General features: G+C 47.2%; 1 protein-coding gene across 6 annotated transcripts in view; it reads left to right on the forward strand.

Annotated features, from left to right (window-relative positions):
* Nucleotides 1–16,882, forward strand: part of USP32 (ubiquitin specific peptidase 32) — a 170,020-nt gene that overhangs the window by 41,576 nt on the left and 111,562 nt on the right. For all 6 annotated transcript variants that reach the window (XM_084822773.1, XM_084822768.1, XM_084822769.1 and 3 more), the window contains exon 2: nt 6,307–6,434. In XM_084822773.1, the coding sequence (XP_084678899.1) occupies nt 6,307–6,434 (128 nt within the window). The remainder of the gene's footprint in view (nt 1–6,306; nt 6,435–16,882) is intronic.

The raw sequence follows: 16,882 nt of genomic DNA on the forward strand, positions 1-16,882 counted from the left end.
CTGTATGGATAATTTGCAAAGCGTTCACAATGAAAGATACAGTGTGCCTTTTTTATATTATTATAGCTGGGATGGCTGCAGCAGCATGAGTTCCATTAATTATTAAGGCAGGTAAATCTTAAGTAGGAGTGTCCATTGGATTTATGGAGAGGAAGAAGTGGCTTGTGTGTGTGTGTGTGTAATGATTTTCTCGTCAAGCGGCGTTTATATCAGTTCATGGAGTGGGATACGGTTTCTGCAGGAGAAGCAACTGGTGGATTAGGCAAGGTTGTGTCCACACTTCAACTAAAAGTGTGTGCTCAGACGATCCAATTCTACAGCAAGACAAGTGCCTGAACCTGCATAATTTTGTTTACTATTTTGCATAATTCTATTTCGCTCATCATAGGGAGGGAACAAGGATCTATGACTATAAGAACATAAGAAGAGCCCTGCTGGTTCAGACCATCTAGTCCAGCATTCTGTTCACACAGTGGCCAACCAGCTGTTGGTTAGGAACCCACAAACAGGACACCAGTGCAACAGTACCCTCCCATCCATGTTCCCCAGCAACTGGTATACATAGACATACTGCCTCTGGTACTGGAGGTAGCACATAGCCATCAGGACTAGTAGCCATTGATAGCCTTCTCCTCCAGGAATTTGTCGAACCCCCTTTTAAAGCCATCCAGATTGGTAGCCATCACTACATCCTTTGGCAGTGAGTTCCAAAGTTTAACTATACACTGTAGGCAGAAGTCCTTTTCTCTGTCCTGAATCTCCCACCCATCAGCTTCATGGGATGTCCCCGTTGGGTTCTAGTATTATGAGAAAGGGAGGAAAATGTCTCCCTCTCCACATTCGCCACACCATGCATAATTTTGTACAACTTTATCATGTCTCCCGTCACTAGCCTTTTTCCAAGTTAAACAATCCCAGCTGTTATAACCTCTCATAGGGGAGTTGCTCCAGCCCCTTGATCATTTTAGTTGCCCTTTTCTGCACTCTTTCCAGCTCTACAATATCCTTTTTTAGGTGTGGTTACCAGAACTGTGCACAGTATTCTAAGTGTGGTTGCACCATAGACTTGTACAAAGGCAGTATGATACTGGCAGTTTTATTCTCAATTCCTTTTCTAATTATGCCTAACATGGAGTTTGCCTTTTTTTTTACAGTGGCTGCACGCCAGCTGAGCTCTGAAGCCTCAACCCCAGCCACTGGGCATCTTATTTCATGGGTCACTGCCTGTTCATTTTTTTTTTTTAGCATCTCTGTGGAGCCAAAAGAGCTAGAAACCTTTTGTGTCGTGTCTTTTAGCTTGTAAGCATGAGGGCAGGGGACTGTCTTAATATTAACCTTTGTAAGCCACTCTGGGAGCCTTTTTCTGCTGAAGAGTGGGGGGAAAATGCTCTAAATAAATAAAAAATAATTAAACTTGCTTTTCAAAGGGAGAAGAAAATGAAATGAAATTTGCAGCTGAATGATCGGTGCTGTATTCTGTGCCTTCTCCGTGCTCCTCTATTTTGCATGGCGCTCGGGCACAACTGAGAAGCCACCGAAGACCATCGTATGCTGCTGGCGTAGTGTTGCCATTGTTGGGCCACCACTCCCAGCTAACATGGGGTTGGTCAGGGATGATGGAAGTTGTAGTCTGACAACATCTGGGGACCTTAGGTTGGGAAAGGCTGAATTGGGTGTAGAGACAATAGAATAGTTACTTTGTACTGTGGAATCCAAAGGGGTGATCCTAGAAGCACAGGACCTGCATTATACCCAGACAGAGGAGAGGTCCATCGAGCCCAGTATGGCCTTCCCAGGCATGATGCCTTCCAGATGTTTTGGACTACACCTCCCATAATCCCTGACCAGTGCTCATGCTGGGAGTTGAGGTCTAAAACATCTGGAGGGCTCCAGGTTGGGGGAAGGCTGGTCTGCTCTAAACTGACAGTGGCTCTCCAGCCTCTTGGGCAGAGAAGGTCCTTCCCCATCACGTGCAAACGGATCCTTTTACATGGAGATGCCGGGGGTTGAACCTCTGACCTCCTACAAGCAAAGCATGTGCCCCACCACAGAGCTACAACCCCGTCCCATCTCGCCCATGCTCTTCAAATGTGAAAGAGCCTGAAGTTGGGGTCACAACGGGAGGAATGAGACTTGTGTGTCAGCTCCAGAGTTTTCACATTTCGCTTTTGCATTAGGCTGAGAGAGGAAATGACTGGGTTCACACAACATGCTAAGCCATGCTCAGTGGTTGAGTATGGGTTGTCTGTTGAACCATGGGTTAGCGTGTTGTCCAAACCCAGGACATTTTCCTCAGGGTGGCTTGTTAACCCTGCAGTGTAGCTTATTTTTCTCGAACAAGCCACCTTGAAAACCCCTGGTGGGTTAACAAACCACCCTGCGGAAAATGCCCTGGGTTCAGACAACATGCTAACCCACAGTTCAATGAACAAGCCACGGTTCAGCAACAAGCCACGCCCAACCACTGCGTGTGGGTTAGCATGTTGAGTGGACAGCTTCAGAATCGGCATCAAAGCTGGCATCAAAGGTCTAGGATCCTGGAGTTATTCCAGACCTGACTTTCGTGGGGAGCATCTGCCTCTTGTGCGAGCAATTCTCAATATATATTCTTTTACTGGAGAGATGTTCACATGCTAGCCACGGGTCCAGCCCCTGTGGTCTTGCTGGCAACAGATAGAGATGCTGGGTATACAGATTAGAATTTGTCCCCAGGACTTGAAATCTTCCCATGGTGGTTGCAGATGGCCTCATGAGAGGAGAAGAGCAGACATGAGCTTCACAGCCAAAGCTGCCATATTCTTACCCCTGAGGGACAGGCAGGAGAGAGCGAGCGTGCCTATTCCTTTTGACACAGCATTCGAAGAGTCTGATAAATCACTCCAAATTTTTCTCTCCCTCCCTCCCGCCCCAATATTTATGAAGCTTCAGTTTTTAATTTGCTGTAAGAGCCTTGCTGTGGGAACAGGAAGCATTCTCATCCCGCACCGTGGCTCTGGGGTGGGCAGCTAATTCAGCACTGAAGGTCATTGTCGGAAATGTGCTGCAAGCCGAAGGGGCTACAGCTGATTTGAATGTGTTACTTTGTTTTTTAGTTTTATGAGATGGATGCAGCATGCATATAATTTTCATAACGAAGTCTGGTACCATACAGTACTTGTTTTGGCTCTGGTAGCATTACATCCTTGGCATGTATCTAAAGAGACCTCCTGATCAGCTCTGGGAAGGGCGGCGGGGGCGGGGGGATGTTGATTGATAGAGTGTGCAGGCTAGAAAGCTAATCGTGGTCATGTGACCCAGGGGAAAAACGTTGTCAATAACTCCCACAGACTTGCACCAGAATTAGGCATTATGGCTGCTGCCCGCAGCCCGGCTTCTTCTTTTTTCTCCTTCCCCCTCCTGTAATGTTTAGTAACCCAAAATGCATATGATATTCTTGTATTGCAAATGCTCATTCCCCGCCCTCCCCATTTCATTGGCTGCTGCTTGCAAGGGTGAGGCTTTGCATGCCAAATGTCCCTGGTTCAGTCCCTGGCATCCCCAGGTAGGGTGAGGAAAGCCCCCTCTCTGAAACCCCTGGAGCGCCGCTGCCAGTCAGTGTAGACCAAAGTGGGCAAGTGGTGGCCTCCCAGATGTTTTGGCCTGCAACTCCCGTTAGCCCTAGCTAGTATAGCTAACAGTCAGGGCTGGCATTGAGGGTCAGCATGGTTGGGCACCTGCCGAGGGCCCACACCCCAACAGGGGCCTACTGGCGAGAGCCCCCTGGACTTGCTCCTCCTCTTCCCCATTGCAACGTCCTTGTTCTCCTGCCTCTCTCTCTGGCCCAGACAGTGGTGGCGAGAAGGAGAAGGAGCAGGAGATGTTGCTGCCTACTTGCTCCTTGGCTCTCTGCCTGTCCAGCATGCAAGTGGGAGCCATGATGAGGAAGAGGAGGAGGAGCAAGAACCAGGTGGTGACGTAAGAATCACCGAGAGTGGGGAGTAGTTGAAGGTGTCCTGCCCAAAGGCCCTCACAAACCTGGAGCCGGCACTCTTAATGGTGAGGGATTATGGGAGTTGAAGTCCGAAATATTTGGAGGGCACCAGGTTGCCCACCCCTGGATGTAGACAATAGTGAGGTAGATGGACCAAGACTCAGTACAAGGTAGCTTCCTGTGTTCCTGACATGCTGTGTGTGTGTGTGTGTGTGTGTGTGTTTATTGAGCATTGTATGAGGAGGAGGAGAAGCAGGGTTGCTGCTGTCAGTAACAGATGTGTCGGCTGTAACCTATATTTCCAACTTCTGTTTGGTTGTTAAAAAATATTTCTAGACCACCTTTCATCCTCATAGATACCAGGCATATAATAGGCAGGAAGACGGCTAACCACACCGAATACAAATGTTGTTCGTAGTGTCTTGCTGTCATGCTTTCAGGCAAATCTCTGCAGCTGTAAATCGGTTTATTTGGTTTATACCCCACCTTCCTACCAAAAAACGGCACTCAAGGTGGTGAAACGTTGGCATCTTGGAACAGGAACGTGGGATCCAGGACAAAGTAGGAAATGGCTGTTGTCGCGGAGGCACAAATTGCAGTGGCTGCCCTTTGATCTGGCACAGCTTTTTGTAAATCTCGTAGGGGTGGGTGGGGGTGGACAGACCTCTGGATTTTTTAAAAACAGCAACTGTTGTAATAAGCATAGGTTTCCTCTGTTCTCTTGTTACTTTTTTAACCAGTCAGTGCCTTAAATATGTTATTTATGAATATATGTCCAGCCTTTTTTAGAGGTGGATAACAGTCAACCTTAAACAGTGAAAGCATCCTAATAAAAACCAGCCTGCAACCAGTAAAGCACAGAAATCAACATGAGCAGATATCCTAAATGGCAGATCAAATGCCATTAACAGCCTGAGAAAACAGGATGGACTTCCCCTGTGGCACCTAAACAATATCAAAAATGGCCCCTGGCGAAGATGTCTGGCAGAAGAGAGTGCCAGAATTTGGATGCCACCACTGAAAAGGCCATCTCTCCAGTAGCCACCCATCTAGCCTCAGATGGTGGGGGCACCCAAAGGACCTCTGATTAAGATCTTAATTGCCGGTTGAGTTCATTTTGAGCGGCATGGTCTGCTTCATCTTGTCAGTTGGCCACATTTGTTTTGACCCTTCAAAATGCCGTCTCTTCCTCCGAAGATGAAAGCAGGCATTCTTAGGATTTGCAGGATCTGAGGCCCACCTGGCTGTCCCTTACTGTCCATCGTTGCGAGGGCTTGTAACCATACGGCTCAATTCAAAACTCTGAGGAATGGGGGGGATATCAAAAGCAGATGCCGGGCCATGGCAGGAGGCTTCTGGTTGGAGAGAAAAGTGTGCCAGTGTGGTGTAGTGGCAAGAGTGTTGGACTGGGAGCTGGGAGATCCGGGCTCTAGTCCCCACTCAGCCATGGAAGCTCACTGGGTGACTTTGGGCCAGTCACACACTCTTAGCCCAGCCCACCTCACAGGGTTGTTGTGAGGAAAAAATGGAGAGGAGGAGGGTCATGTAAGCCGCCTTGGGTTCCTTGCAAGAGGAAAAAAGGCGGGGTATAAATGCAATAAATAAATAAATAAAAAGCTTGGATCTTCACGATCAGTTCTGCACATACGGAAGCGTGCATTAGATCAGGGCAACTGTGTTGGGAATATGTGGCAGCAAAGCATTCATGGCATCTATTCATGGTTGCAGAGCTGGCTCCAGGCTTGAGGGGAGGCCTAATGAAGGTGGGACCTTTCCTGTGTGGGTGCCCTCTCCCCTCAAGATGCGCAGGCGGGGTTTACCTTGTACCGCAGTAGAGAGGTGCCTTTTCTTTCCTTGTTTGTTGAAACAGTAAGTTGTAGCAAAGCTCTTCTATGAGAGGCAGCCGTCCAGCATCCCGCAGCGCTCTGGATGTTGTTTCTGGGGCATTGTGAGAAAAATAAAATGGTGGACACCACAAAAAAAGACAGTGGCCCCCACTGGCCAAGGTTTGTGACAACAGCCATTTTGTTTTTCCCACGATTCACTAGATGGATGCAGAGTCCGGAGGATTGTGGGAAAAACAAATTGGTGCCTGCTGGCTGGATTGTGGCTACTGCAATGCAATACCTCTGGCAGTGGGGGCAGGCAAGTAGGCATCAGTCCAGTGGGCCAGAGAATGCTGCGTGCTGGTTCTGAGCCTGTACGGTAGGTAGATTCCACAAGGACAGTGTTCTATTCCAGTGGGTTTGAGCAGGCGTTTTGCGTTCTGTGCAAGCTTGTTGATTACAGTGTATGTACCTAACTCCCCCTCCTCCTCTTTTCCCTCTTCAATGCAGTTACGGATGTAGAACTGAAGCGGCTGAAAGATGCCTTCAAGAGGACCTGCGGACTCTCGTGTTACATGAGCCAGCAGTGTTTCATTAGGGACGTGCTCGGGGATGGAGTTCCTCCAAAGGTTGCAGAGGTGATTACTATTTTCCCCAAGACGTTGGGGTGTAGCAGCTGAGTCTTGGGCATTTAATTTGTTCCAGGAGTGGTTGCTCAATATTTATAGCCCTTAGTAGCCTTAGATCAATGCAAATATCAGTCATTGTGTTACTGCAGAATAGCCACGCCAAAGTCTGTGTGTACATGGTTTTTTAAACACGGCATGTTTCTTAGCAAGATTCCTCCTGTTTCCAAAATGGACAGCCTACCCCTCCCATCAACCCTTACAATTGGCTCTGCGGGCTAGGGCTGGATGGGAATTGTAGGCCAACAACATCTGGAGGGACACTAGTTGCCCACCCCTGGCTTACAGCAATTTTGTCAGTTATCCACCTCTGACCTGGAAGGCTCTCAACTGAAAGGCTAAATTTTAGATGACTTGAAGGAGCAAAGGAGGGCAGACTAAAAATAACAATTTCTACCCATTCCCTAACATTTCTTGTTGCTCTTACACCCTGTCAGCCAAAATAAGATGCACTCCCGCTTTCCTTCTGCTTGTGTCCACCCCACTCTCCCAGTTCTGACGCCATCCATACACACATGTAGAAAGTAAGCATAACAATAAACCTAAGGCCTTCTGGAACTCCCCTTCCACACTTTCTAGAATGGTCGGTTTGGTTCTTCAAAAACCTGCTGTGAAAGGGAGGGCCTGGTCCCAGCTGGAGAAGCAACCATTGATGGAGACGGCGGTTTCTCTTTCCGCTCGCAGTCGCAGGTCGTTCCAGGGGCCTCTGTGACGGAAAGAGTAGCATCACCTTGGGAGAGCGATGGTGGTAGGTTGCCGTGCTAGCTGATGTTCTGAACAATCGGAATTATTCATTCTGAAAGAATAATATGCAGTCCCTGACCACCGCCACCCTTCAAAAAGGGTGTCCACAGTGCTCTGAGTGGTGAAGAATTGAGGTTTTCCCCTTTGCGTGTTGTATATGGTGGCTTCTTCTGTGAACTTCTGTAAGTTCCTCTTTTAAGAGCCGTTTTATAACATCTCTGTCATTTTAGTATTTGTTTTCTGGGAACGAGTAAAGCTTTAGTGAGAGAATGCTCTGGCTTGGCCCACCGTGTCGCAGTGCAGAGGACTTTGGGTGTCAGTATGATGTAGTGCAGCCTTGTTTTTAATTAGTTGCCATAGGTGAGCAGGCTGTCGGAAGAGGCAGAGCGCTCGGCCCTTCCCCCGGAGCAGAGTTGAACGGCTGAGCGGGCCAAGGAAAAAATTGATCCTGCTGGCCCAGTTCGCCTGGAACGAGAAGCCACTGTAAGTGGATTTCCCTGCGGGGTTTCTTGTCATGGGAGCTGCCACCATTTTGAATATTTGTTGTGTGGTGGTGGGTGGGGTGCTGTAGCTTCCCATGGTGTGAGAACTTAGCGAGGGTGGCTTGTTGGAGTCATTGACAAGCCACGCAGAGCCCATGGGCTGTTCTAGGGTTGCGAGTGGCTCGTCATCCGCCCCAGCAACCACTCTCACCGGGTTCACACGTAACAACATCCTACGGTGCCCCCCACTGTGCCCCAAATATTCAAAATGGCGCCCACAACAAGCCCCCGTGGGGAAATTTACCCACATTGGCTTCTCGTTACGTGCGAACCAGGTCATTGTGTGCTTAAAAAAAAAAAGTAATTTACCATCCATCTTGGCATGTCGCTTGACCGGATCTGTGGAAGCATGTGGTGTGTTGCTTTTGCAGGTGAGCTAGAGATGTGTCAAGCCAGCAGGCTTGCAGTCCTTCACAGATGTTTCTCTGGGATTTCCACGACTGGCTTGCCAGGTTCCGTCGGCTTCGTCACAGGTGGCCGGGCTGGTCTCACGCAAACTGCTCCCTCGGCATCGGCTTCTTGGCTGTAGAGAGTTGAGTTGGGACCGTCTGTCTGTTGACAGGGCACCTGGTTGACCAGGCAGCTGCCTGCCTATTGTTTGAATGCAGTGAAATATTCTGCAGAGTCAAGAATGTGACCTTGTGCAAGTAGCAGCCTGTCTTTAAAAAAAAAAAAAAATTGTCGTGGGGTCAATAATTAGCTTGCAAGAGTTGTGCCTCAAAGGAATATTTTTTGCATTGAATTGGCCGCCAAGGAGGCTCTTAAGCAGCTTTCCCCAAACGGGGGCTCTCCAGATGTGCTGGACCTCAACTCTCTTCAGCAAGTTTATTTGGGATATTGTCGGCTGGAGAAAAAATTTCAAAGGCTGGATAACAGGCAGAAACTCCATGGGTAATAATTATGAGGCACTTAAAACGAAACGTATGAAAACAGAACAAAGGGTCCTGCCTAAAGGCCTACAATCAAATCAGTCAAACGTGTGAAGGAAAAAAGGTGGAGGAGATCAAATTAAATAATCAGAACTGTAAAAACAAAATGGCCGGCAGTAAAGGGTTTCTTAAAGGCCAGAAGGATCTAATTGTTCACATCTGAGTTGGTACTTATTCCAGGCCTAGGAAGGAGAGTAAAAAAGAGAAAGGATGCATGCGAATGAAAACTGGAAGTCGGTGATAGAAATTTTGAAAAATCCCCCAAAATAGGAAGGAGAAAGTGGAAGTAAAGAAAACTAGGAAGGAGTGTGAGATTGAACAACTTAAAAAGCAAGCAAGAAGGTTATAAATTGGATGCTAAAAGCATTGGGCCACCAGCAAAGAGAACAATAGTAAAGGGAAACAGTGATCATATTTCCATTTCCAAGCAGAGGAAATGCGTTAAGCAGCTGAATGAAAAACCGAACTAAAAGCGCTAAGAGTTAAAAGAAATTATTGGGGAAGGACCAGGAGCTACTTCAGTGGCTGAGCACCTGCTTTGCATGGGATTCAGACTCTGGCATCTCCAGGTAGGGCCGGGAAAGGCTGCTGGCAGTCAGCGTAGACCAGCTTTCCCTGACCTTCCCAGATGTTGTGGACTACAACTCCCATTATCTCTGAATAATGCTGAATAATGCATGCTGGCTGTGGCTGACGGGAGTAGGAGTCCAAAACATCTGGCGGGCACCAGGTTGAAGAAGGCTGGCATAGAACAATATTGAGTTGGATGGAGCCGTGCTCTGAGTCGGTACAAAGCAGCTTCCTGTGTGCCTAAGAGAGCAGCCATGAAGCAGGCGATGGTGGCGGACCATCCAAAGGAGAAGGAGATTAGAAATAATGGACAAGCCTGGATGACTTCATCAAAGCAACGTAGAGCACAGATTTGAGACCCAGATGGAGAGCAGTAAGGCGAATGAACATTAAACAAAGAGTTGAGTGAGAACAAGAAGAGGAATGAGAGGAAATTAATGGAGAAAAATAAGATTAGCCAAGGAGAGCCAAGCTGGCATTTATACTGAAGAACATCAGAGTTCAGTACAGATCGATGCCACAGCCGCTCAGGGAACTGCATTCCCTGCTGCTGTATTTCTGTGCAGTGCACCCGTTGGATTTTGGCTTGCCTTTCAAGGTGCTTAGAGCCCTGCTCCTCCATTTCCCTCCATTTTTCATCATACTCAGAGAATCATAGAATAGTAGGGTTGGAAGGGGCCTATAAGACCATCAAGTCCAACCCCCTGGTCAGTGCAGGAGCCCAAGTCACAGCATCCCTGACAGATGGCTGTCCAGCTTCACAGAATCATAGAATAGTAGGGTTGGAAGGGGCCTATAAGACCATCAAGTCCAACCCCCTGGTCAGTGCAGGAGTCCAAGTCACAGCATCCCTGACAGATGGCTGTCCAGCTTCACAGAATCATAGAATAGTAGGGTTGGAAGGGGCCTATAAGACCATCAAGTCCAACCCCCTGGTCAGTGCAGGAGTCCAAGTCACAGCATCCCTGACAGATGGCTGTCCAGCTTCACAGAATCATAGAATAGTAGGGTTGGAAGGGGCCTATAAGACCATCAAGTCCAACCCCCTGGTCAGTGCAGGAGTCCAAGTCACAGCATCCCTGACAGGTGGCTGTCCAGCTTCATAGAATCATAGAATAGTAGGGTTGGAAGGGGTCTATAAGATCATCAAGTCCAACCCCCTGGTCAGTGCAGGAGTCCAAGTCACAGCATCCCTGACAGATGGCTGTCCAGCTTCACAGAATCATAGAATAGTAGGGTTGGAAGGGGCCTATAAGACCATCAAGTCCAACCCCCTGGTCAGTGCAGGAGTCCAAGTGAAAGCATCCCTGACAGGTGGCTGTCCAGCTTCACAGAATCATAGAATAGTAGGGTTGGAAGGGGCCTATAAGACCATCAAGTCCAACCCCCTGGTCAGTGCAGGAGTCCAGGTCAAAGCATCCCTGACAGGTGGCTGTCCAGCTTCACAGAATCATAGAATAGTAGGGTTGGAAGGGGCCTACAAGACCATCGAGTCCAAACCCCAGGGTTGGACGGTTGGTTTCAAAACACTGCGACGAGGAAGAGAGCCTGGAAGTGGCACTCCTGTGCTTTTTACGGCACATGCTTTTGTGGTATTTTATGGTTTGGCTACCGGGCAGAATAGAAATAGGAGGAGGAAGAGTCCTTTTTATATCTAGGCGGAAGGCTTTTTCTGCCAAATTTCTTTCTTGTCACTGCATCCGTTGACTTTCTCCTTCTCATGAGGCATTTAAAAATATAGGAGACTTGCCAGAAGGTGAGAGATGTCACACTTGTGTAGCTTCTGTTGTCTTTGGTGTGTGGGGGGGCATGGTTGGGGAATGGGGGGGTAAGAGTGTATGATTATTTCAAAGCACTCAGACCAGAAAGGCTCTTCCAGCCTGCAAGCCTCCAGATGTGTTTGACTACAACTCCTGTTTTTGGTCTCGCAAAGAGGTGTTTACCGGTTGCCTCCAGGTGCCAGAAGTCCATCTAGAGAACCAGGAATCAGCTCTCGCTTCGCCTTGTGTGTTCCACAGCAGGGGTGGGCAGAAAGTGAGTCTCCAGATGCTTGGGACATTAACTCCCAGCCTTCTTGAGCTTTGGCCATGCTGGCAGGGGCTTCTGGGAGTAGAAGTCCCAAACATTTGGAAATTTCCCTTCTGACCTCCCCAGTTCTAGAGAAACACATCAAGCTACCTTGGGCCGTCATACCATCCTGCCAAGTACTGTCTGCTTACTGAACTGCTAGCTAAGAGTACAGGGCTAGAGTACTATTACTATTATTATTTTATTATTTATTTCATTTCTTCACTGCCCAATAGCCGAAGTTGTTTGGGCGGTTCGCAACAGTTCAAGAAAATTACAAACAATGACATTACACAACGTTACCCAGTACAAAATTACGATAAAACATAGTCTAAAAACTTTTAACATACAAAATATAAAACAATTTAAACAGCTAAAAACAATTTCAATCAACAATTTCAGTCATAGACTTGTTCAAGACAGCTGATATAAGTGCCCCATCACATGCCATGAAATGCTTGGGAGTAGAGGGCAGTCTTAACCTGGCACCAAAAAGATGACAGTGTCAACGCCAGGTGGCCAGTTCATTCCACAGTCAGGGGGCCACCTCTGAGAAGGCCCTCTCCCTTGTCGCCACCTTCCAAATCTATCTCGGGTGGACCAATGATCTGGTCCATATAAGGTGACTATATATGTCCAGATGAGGGCACTAATGACACAACTGTATTTTTTTTTTTTTAAACGTCTTGGCCTTACAGCTTGGTCACAGCTTCCAGGGAGACAGAGGCAGAGATTTATTTCATTTCTATACCACCCATTAGCCAAAGCTCTCATGGCAGTTTACAAGACAATGCTTAAAACCATAAAATGCAGCAATATAGTAAAAAGTAATATAAAACCATAACTCCGAAACAGAGTAAAACCAAAATAGTAATCAAGATAAAAGCCAGGAGCAGTGCAAAGTTCTAAAAATGCACAAACATGATTTTTTTTAAATTGAAGGGCTAAACAAGCCTGGGAAAATAAAAAGGTCTTCATCTGGCACCCGAAAGACCATGATGTAGGTGCCAGGCGAGCCTCTCTGGGGAGCTCATTCCACAATTGGGGTGCCACAGCAGCAAAGGCCCTCTCCTTCGTAGGGTCTGGGCAGGTATATATGGAAGGAGAGCTTTGGCGATTGGGCGGTATAGAAATATAAATAAATTAATTAATAAAATAGGGAGATGATAACATAATGTGTGTTTCAAGAACACCAAGGGTCATCTATTGTTGGGCCATCCATTGTTGCAAGCCATTCTGAAGCTGTGGTAGATAACAAACAGTCCTGGGGTGGTGGTCTTTCAGTAGCCTTTGAGTAGCACTGGGAAATGTACCCCTGGGCCTGTAGAACACCAGCAACACCAGACAGGCTGCTCAGTAAGATCAGACTTGGATGGCCTTCTCTCTGTCCCATCAGCCAGGACAGCTAGGCTGGTGAGAACGAGGGAGAGGGCCTTCTCTGTGGTGGCCCCCACTCTGTGGAACTCCCTCCCTAGGGAACTCCTCCATGCCCCCTCTTTAATGAGCTTCCGTCACGCATTGAAAACGTGGTTGTTCAGGTAGGCATTTGAGGTGGGTTAGGGTATTTTTAGAAATATGTTTTAATGTGTAATTTTACTGTTTTAAATTGTATTGTTGTACATTGCTCAGAGTGGTCAGGTGACCGGCCAGATGGGCGATCAAGAAATTAAATAAATAAATAAATAATCTCTCCTAAGCTCTTTTGGCATAACAAAACAGTCAAATATTATTGTGCCAGCAAAGCTAGCTAGGCATGCATCTCAGTAATGCAGCAAGCAGCAGCAGCAAAAACAGCATTAAAGGCTTCTGTCCCAGTTGTAGAAGACTCATTCATAAATGTTCAAACTCTCCTCAGTTAACTCCCCGCCATTCCCAATGGCAAACCAATTGCCTGTGATCTGTGATACACAGAACGTGGCATGCTAAAATTGCTAAAAAGTTGAAGGAGCTGGTGTGTTCCCAGGGCTGTGCGCCCTGCAAGCAGACAGCGGTGTTGTACGCACAGTTCAGCTCCTTGACAGATTTAGCAGCTACGTATTTTTAAATAAATGTGGTGCTGGAGAAGACTCTTACGAGTGCCCTGGACTGCAAGGAGGTCAAATCAGTCCATCCTAAAGGAAATCAACCCTGAGTGCTCATTGGAAGGACAGATAATGAAGCTGAAGCTCCAATATTTTGGCCACCTAATGCGAAGAGAAAACTCCCTGGAAAAGACCCTGATGCTGGAAAAGACTGAAGCCAAAAGGAGAAGGGGACGGCAGAGGATGAGATGGCTAGATAGCATCACGGATGCAATGAATATGAACTTGAGCACGCTCCGGGAGAGAGCGCAGGACAGGAAGGCCTGGCGTGCTCTGGTCCATGGGGTCACGAAGAGTCGGACACGACTGAACAACAACAACAACAACAATTTTTAAAAGCCCACACATTTTTTAGCCCTTATGGCTGGGAAGATATGCTTGCAGAGGCGTAACATGCTGAAATCTCAACCTGGGCAGGTGTCTGAATAACATTTCCAGAGGTTGGGGCTGGAAGGGCTCCTTGTCCCTTCCTGCAAAATAGCAATTGATAGAGACTGCAGAATTCAGCTTTCTTGAGTGTTTCCCCTTTTTTTTAAGGACAGAATGAACAGAGCTCTGCATATAAATATCTCTGATCTGTTTAGGTCAGTCCTGTCCGCTCTGGCTTGTTGCGTCTTGAGGGTTTGGGGTGTCTCAATCTTGGATCGTTTCCAGCTCTGTTGCCCTGATTGAACCTAGGACTGTAGACATGTAAAGCATGCGCTCTTGCATTGAGCTGTGAAGGGAGGTGCTTACGGGGGAAATTACGGCTCTACCACTGGATCACACACAGCCTGGAGGCTTCCATGTGAATAGCAGAACCGTGATGACGATATTAGCCAAATCACTTCTCCCATGCTGTGTGAAATGTGGCCATCCCCTGTGACAGAATGGACTGTGAATGGAGCAAGTGTGACATATATTTCCAAGATGGTTTTCTCTTTGCTACGACCATCGAAGTGAATCCACGACGTTGTTCTGCTGATAAAAACTCTCTTGTTGGTTAAGCAGCACCTGGCATTTGTGGTTAGATTTCTATCCTGCCCAATCCTGAGGGCTTAAGGGGGCAATAACAGTCATTTTACAAATGGGCCCCAGTACCGTAAAGGCCTGAGAATAGCAATAGGGCCAATTGTACAACAACCCTAAAACAGACCGTGGGTTATGCAAGGGTTGCTTAACCCTCAAATAACCCCCACTGGCCAGGTTTTCATGATATGACAAGCCGCGGCAACCCCTGCACTGTGTTCAGAATGGCGGCTGGCACGTGGCAGAGCTCCTCCAGGGTAAATGAACTCACAATGGACTGCCGTGTTGTGCAAACCGTAGACTACATATATGGAGCCAGAGAGGTTAACTGTGGGGAGGCGGAGGAGAACCCAGGATTTTAAAATACTGATTGCGTCAGCAAACCTTCTCATGCATGGAAGTAATCGCTCCTCTGAACAGGGAGAAGGAGGCAGTGGTAGAGTTAACATTCAACCCGAGCGTGTGCAGAAATTTGATTTGGATTTCCTGGTAGATCTCTGGTTGATTTGCAGCAGATCAGCAAGGATTTCTGACTTCCAGTTGCTTAACAACAGCAGTAACTAAATGACTCCCCTTCCACCCTAAATGATTCTGCTGAAACAAAGAAAACTGTTAGGGTAACCAGAAGTGGGTTTGTGTGTGGAGTCCATCCGTGGAACAGGGACTGAGCTCCTTTCCATTCTGGCCCTCGCATTAAATTCCTGGGCACAGAATTCTCTCATTCTGAGTCAGGCAGCCTTCCCCAAGTAACGGTCTCCAGATACGTGATTACACAGCAGCCATGCTGGCTGGGGACAATAGGTGTTGTAGTCCAACACATTGGGAGAGCACCAGACTTGGGTAGGCTGCTCTAGACCATTAGCAAGGAAGTAAAATGTGAATCCGTTCGTTTGTATCAACCCAAAGTGCTTTGCATAGTGGTCAGGAACTGGGGCCAAATCCAGATACTCCACCCTCTGTTGTCAACCCTGGAGGTAAAAAAAGTTGTGAATTAGCAGCCTACCTAGCAGTGAGCCTGGGCAGCATGCCATTTGTTGGAAGTGTGTCAGACTCATTCCCCTAGTTGGTGGTTCTCTAGCTGCAGACCAGGGATTTGTCATTATAATATTATAATGTGTTGTGTGAAGCAGTTTCCCAAATCAAAACATCTGTGCTGATTTTTGGGGGGTGGGGGACAACATTGTAGAATCCCCCCCCCCAATGGTTGGACAAGATTCAGAAATTAATCAAGCCTAGAACAGAATTTGAAATTCATAGAATCGTCACAGTTGTGTTTGAATAGAAAGCAAGTTGCTAGGCCTCATGGCTACAGAAGAAAAACCTGGAGACACATGCAGCATCTACTAGAGGCTGCAAAAAAGACAAGCGCTCCTACCATATAATTTTAAAAACCACCTCAACCTGGAGGCCATCTGTGATATATAGAGCTATTGATTTTTTGGTATGAACGATTAGGTATCTAGGCATCTCCCATTAAGTGAAGTCAGAACGAGGTGCAACCTATTTATCTCAAACGAAATGGGGTAATGATTTTTTTTTCTGTCGCATGAGAAGCAATTATTGATAGTTCTGCCTGCATCTCTCACAGATGCTGTTGTGCCTGTTCCCACAAGTAAAGATTTGTAGTGGGTATCCATATAGGGATTCAGAGCACTAGCACAGTGTGGGGCTGCATGTAAACTTCAATTTCACGTTGAATTATGAAGTTTCTAGACCTCATGATTCAGAGGAGAGACTTGAAAAGATATTTGGAAGTGTAGAGGTGGCTGTGGCTAAATAAGGAGGGGTTGAATGAGGTGGGAAGGATTGTAGTTCTGTGCCCTTCAGTTGTTCTCCCTATGCATCATTACTGCCCCTCACTTCTTTATACCTTTCCTCTTACCAACTGCAGCAAATAGGTGTACGATTCCACAAACTCTGTATCTGCTTAGTTGTCATGTTCTTTCTTGGAAAGCCAACTTTCATACATAGATTTGCCTACTCTAAATGTAGAATTTTGGATCTTTGGTGCAGGATACGAACTCTTTGGGGTACAGTTTATAAAAGAATGCTTAACCCAAGAAGAGAACAATATTTCAAACTCACAGGTTATTGTTGTTGCTTAATATGACTAAACGGTAGCATGACTGGAGCATGCGGCACTGTACAGTGTAACAACAGCAAAAGAATTGGTTCTTGTCCCGAGGAGCTTACCGTCTGTGTTAGGGAAGTGGATACAGGGAGGGGAGTGAAGGGGGAGGGCAGAGCAATGGGGCAAATACTGAATATGCACACATGCAGTCACACACACTTGGGCTCAGTTTGGGTTAGGGACGCGCACGCACCAAGAAATTTAGCCCAAAGCTTGCTAGGAAAGCTGGATTTTTGAGGGGGGACTTGGAGAAGAGTGGGAGTTAGCTACAACGCTGGGCAGGTGAGAGTGGCAAGTACCAGGGATAGGGGGCTGCAGTGTGGCACTT

This window comes from Heloderma suspectum, chromosome 16, assembly GCF_057233095.1.
Source record: "Heloderma suspectum isolate Gila_16-S chromosome 16, 16-S_ref, whole genome shotgun sequence".
NCBI lineage: Eukaryota > Metazoa > Chordata > Lepidosauria > Squamata > Helodermatidae > Heloderma > Heloderma suspectum.